General features: G+C 56.0%; 1 protein-coding gene across 1 annotated transcript; it reads left to right on the top strand.

The window, feature by feature from the left end:
• The first annotated feature begins 421 nt into the window (after nt 1-421).
• LOC123078566 (ABC transporter G family member 10-like) lies at nt 422-2,728 on the top strand. The gene has a single exon (XM_044501116.1). It carries the CDS (start codon nt 608-610, stop codon nt 2,423-2,425), a length of 1,818 nt encoding a protein of 605 aa, XP_044357051.1. The 5' UTR covers nt 422-607; the 3' UTR covers nt 2,426-2,728.
• Nucleotides 2,729-3,869: the final 1,141 nt, after the last annotated feature.

Genomic DNA, 3,869 nt, shown 5'->3' with positions numbered 1-3,869 from the left:
ATAGCGATTTGTAGAAAACTGGTCAAACGACGGGATTAAATGTGCGTAACCATTAGCCCCGAATACTCTTACCGTGTCTATACTCTGTATTCGTCAGAGTATATAGCATTATAAAAAATTTAAACTAGGTTCAGCAATCCAACTAACTGCCCCACGTACGATACGACGACATCTAAACGATGTGAGCAGTGAGCGAGAAACAGAGAGAGAAAAATAGTGAGATGAGTTGATCTGTCCCGGTGCACCAAGCTTGCAAGCTTGGGCGTCAAGCCCCGAACGCGAACCGGCACGTCCTCCGTATCCACAAGCCACCGGACACACACGGATAGACGAGACGAGCGCACCGGAGGAAACACAACAAAACCCTTGAAAACTCCCGTGCGGTGGCACCAAACTGACGGCGTCGCACCAGCATCAGGTTCAGACTTCAGACCTCGCGCGCGCGCCAAACCACACAGCAAACATTACGAGTGTACATAAGGGGGAGAGGTTGGTGCGGTTAGCTCAACCCTTCTCACCACCCCTTGCTGGGACGCCTTTGTAACAATCTCTCGCTCTTCTCTCCTACTTGCTCGGACGATCTCCACTGGAAGGCTTATAGGGATCCATGGCGTCTCCGAGGGAGACAGTGGTGAGGCCGGCGATGTCGCTGGGCAAGACGGGGACCGGGCGCCGGAGGCCGAGGTACCGCCTCGAGACGAGGGCTCTGTCCTACGTTCTTCCGGCCCGCGGCGTCGGAGTGTCGTCCTTCTTGCGGGGCGGCAAGGGCGAGCGGCTGCTGCTGAGGAGCGTCACATGCGAGGCGGCCCCCGGGGAGGTGGTGGCGATCGTGGGGCCGAGCGGGGCGGGCAAGACCACGCTGCTGTCGGTGCTGGCGGGGTCGGCGGACCCGGCCAGGGTGCTCACCGGGGCGGTGCTGGTGAACGGCTGCCCCATGGACGCCGCACGCTTCCGCCGGGTGTCCGGCCACGTGCCGCAGGACGACGCGCTCTTCCCGATGCTCACCGTCGAGGAGTCGCTGCTGTACAGCGCGCGCCTGCGGCTGCGCGCCGCGCCGGGCGCCGCGCAGGCGCGGGCCAGGGAGCTCATGGCCGAGCTCGGGCTGCGCCACGTCGCGCACTCGAGGGTCGCCAGCGTGTCCGGGGGCGAGCGGAGGAGGGTGTCCATCGGTGTTGACCTCGTGCACGATCCGGCCGTGTTGCTGCTGGACGAGCCCACGTCCGGGCTCGACTCCGGCTCCGCGCTGCACATTGTCAAGATGCTCAGGGACATGGCCACCGCGCACGGCAAGACCGTCGTGCTCACCATCCATCAGCCCGGCTTCCGCATCCTCGAGCTGCTCGACCGCGTCGTCCTCCTCGCCGACGGCGCCGTCCGGCACCACGGCTCCCTGCCGTTCCTCGAGGCCCGCCTCGCCGGCTCCGGCCACTCCATCCCCGCCCACGTCAACGTCCTCGAGTACGCCATGGAGACCATCGATACCCTCAAGCCGGACGTCGTCATCGCCACCGCGCTCACATACCAAGATGTTGCCGCGCCGGTGCCCTCGCCGTCCTCCTCGTCCGCGCGCCGCGCCGCGTACGCCAACTCGGCAGCGGCGGAGGTTTGCATCCTGTCGGGGCGCTTCGTGAAGACGGTGCTGCGGACGCCGCAGCTGTTCGCGGCGCGAATGGTGCAGTCGGCGGTGGTCGGCGTGTTCCTCGGCACAATCTTCCTGGGCACCACCGACCTGCAGTCCCGGCTGGGCTTCTTCGCCTTCAACCTCACCTTCGTGCTCTCCTCCACCACCGAGGGCCTCCCGGTGTTCCTCCAGGAGCGCCGCATCCTGGAAAGGGAGACCACCCGGGGCGCGTACCGCGTCTCCTCCTACGTCGCCTCCAACGCCGCCGTGTTCCTCCCTTTCCTCCTCGCCGCGGCGCTCCTCTACGCGACGCCCGTGTACTGGCTCGTCGGCCTGGCGCGCGAGCCAGCCAGCTTCGCCTACTTCGCGCTCGTCATCTGGCTCGTCATGCTCACCGCCAACTCATTCACCGCCTGCCTCAGCGCGCTGGCGCCCAACTACATCGTCGGCAACTCCCTCATCGCCGGATTCATCGGCTGCTTCTTCCTCTTCTCCGGCTACTTCGTGGCGAGCAAGGACATCCCGCAGTACTGGGTGTTCATGCACTACATCAGCCTGTTCAAGTACCCCTTCGAGGCCCTCATCGTGAACGAGTACGGCGGCGCGCGCGGCGGCCAGGAGTGCCTCGCCTCGGCCCCCGGCGGCGGCATGTGCGTCCTCGACGGCACCATGCTGCTGCGGCAGCAGGGGATGCGGGAGAGCATGAGGTGGAGCAACCTGGGAGTCATGCTCGGGTTCGTGGTCGGCTACAGGGTGCTCTGCTTCGTGTTCCTGTGGTACAGGTGCCACCGCATGAGGAGGTGAAGAAGCGCGTGCAGAGACGGCAGAGCATGCCATCCCCATTGCCATTGCCATTGGCGTGCATGCAAATTGTAATTGGTCATCATCTGAATTTGATCTCTTTCGATTTTATTTCTTTGCTGTGATTTTTCTGAAGATATTCTAATCTTGATCCGATTAGGTCGATATAAGATTATCTGTATTTATATGTTGGGGGAAGAGGTTGATCAAGTTCTACTGTTCCAGTGGATGTTGTTCTTCTGTATCAACATCAACAGTGCAATTTATGGATGATGCGAATAGGTAAATAAATCTGATTCATATATATAGAAAGAAAATGATCAGGAGATTCTTAGTCGGTTCTTGTTTGGTTTAAAAAATCGTTACTTTTTGGGTGTGTTCCTTCCCAGCTCCAAGGGAAAGTGTCACCTTCTTGTTGGATTTTGCAATTTGTGTAGTCTCTCCCGTGTTTGTGGGCAAGGGGTAGCTGAGAAAAGGAAGACCAAGTGAGCAGTCGTGAGTGATGAAAAAGTACGGGCAACACCGCAGCAGGTCGGAAACATGCCTAATCTGTATCTATCTTGATGAAAAAACTGGTGTATCCAAGATCCAGGTATTAACTGACAGGAGTCCTTCTGGTGGTTTTGTTCGCTCAGCGAAGACGACAGATCCACGCAATATGACTGACTTGTCTCTTAATTTTTGTGATGAGATACTAACATTTTCCCTCCGGCTGAGATGAATTCTTTTTTTGGTTCTGAGATGGATTCTGATAGATAACCTGTTTTTTTTTTCAAACTAGTCTTGTCTATTCTTATGTCCAGCAAGCTGGTCGTTATACAAAAAAATAAAATTACACAGCACAAGTAGGCAGATAATTCCATGTTGCTAACACATGTCACCGGAGTTCGTGAATGCCGTATTTGAGCACACTGTCTGCCATAGGCGAATATTGTTGCACATTTTTTTTGAGGGGTATAACCGAGCTTTATTGCTCAAAGTCCACATAAAATGGCATTACAAAGGGATCATGGAGTTGGATCATCCAAATGTGCCTCCCCTGATCAAGAGAATTGAAAAACTTGGCGAACCTATCGGCATCGCTATTAGCAGCTCGGCCGTCAAAAATAAACTTACAATTAAACATTAAAGCCCTATTCTTAATCTCAGCAATGATGGTGCCATAAGCACCATTGGTTCCCTTCTGAATATCATTCACTATCTGCTTCGAGTCCGATGCTATTACGAAGCTTTGTAACATCAAATCATCCGCCAATGAAAGGGCCTCACGACAAGCGATAGCTTTCATTGTTGCAGCATCATTAATTCCATAAATCACTAATGAAGAACTTCCCATGAAATTTCCATCGCCATCTCTGCAGACGGCTGCAGCAGCACCCTTGTTCTGATCCCTTGCAATGCTAGCATCTACATGGATCTTCATAAAACCTGGAGGTGGCGCCCTAGG

Source organism: Triticum aestivum, chromosome 3D, assembly GCF_018294505.1.
Source record: "Triticum aestivum cultivar Chinese Spring chromosome 3D, IWGSC CS RefSeq v2.1, whole genome shotgun sequence".
Classification (NCBI taxonomy): Eukaryota; Viridiplantae; Streptophyta; class Magnoliopsida; order Poales; family Poaceae; genus Triticum; species Triticum aestivum.
The sequence above is the reverse complement of the archived record's forward strand: the minus strand, read 5'-3'. Positions and strand labels throughout refer to the sequence as shown.

What these genes read in the sequence shown, in the direction of transcription:
- LOC123078566 (XM_044501116.1), top strand. Translation starts at nt 608, where the DNA reads ATGGCGTCTCCGAGGGAGACAGTGGTGAGGCCGGCGATGTCGCTGGGC.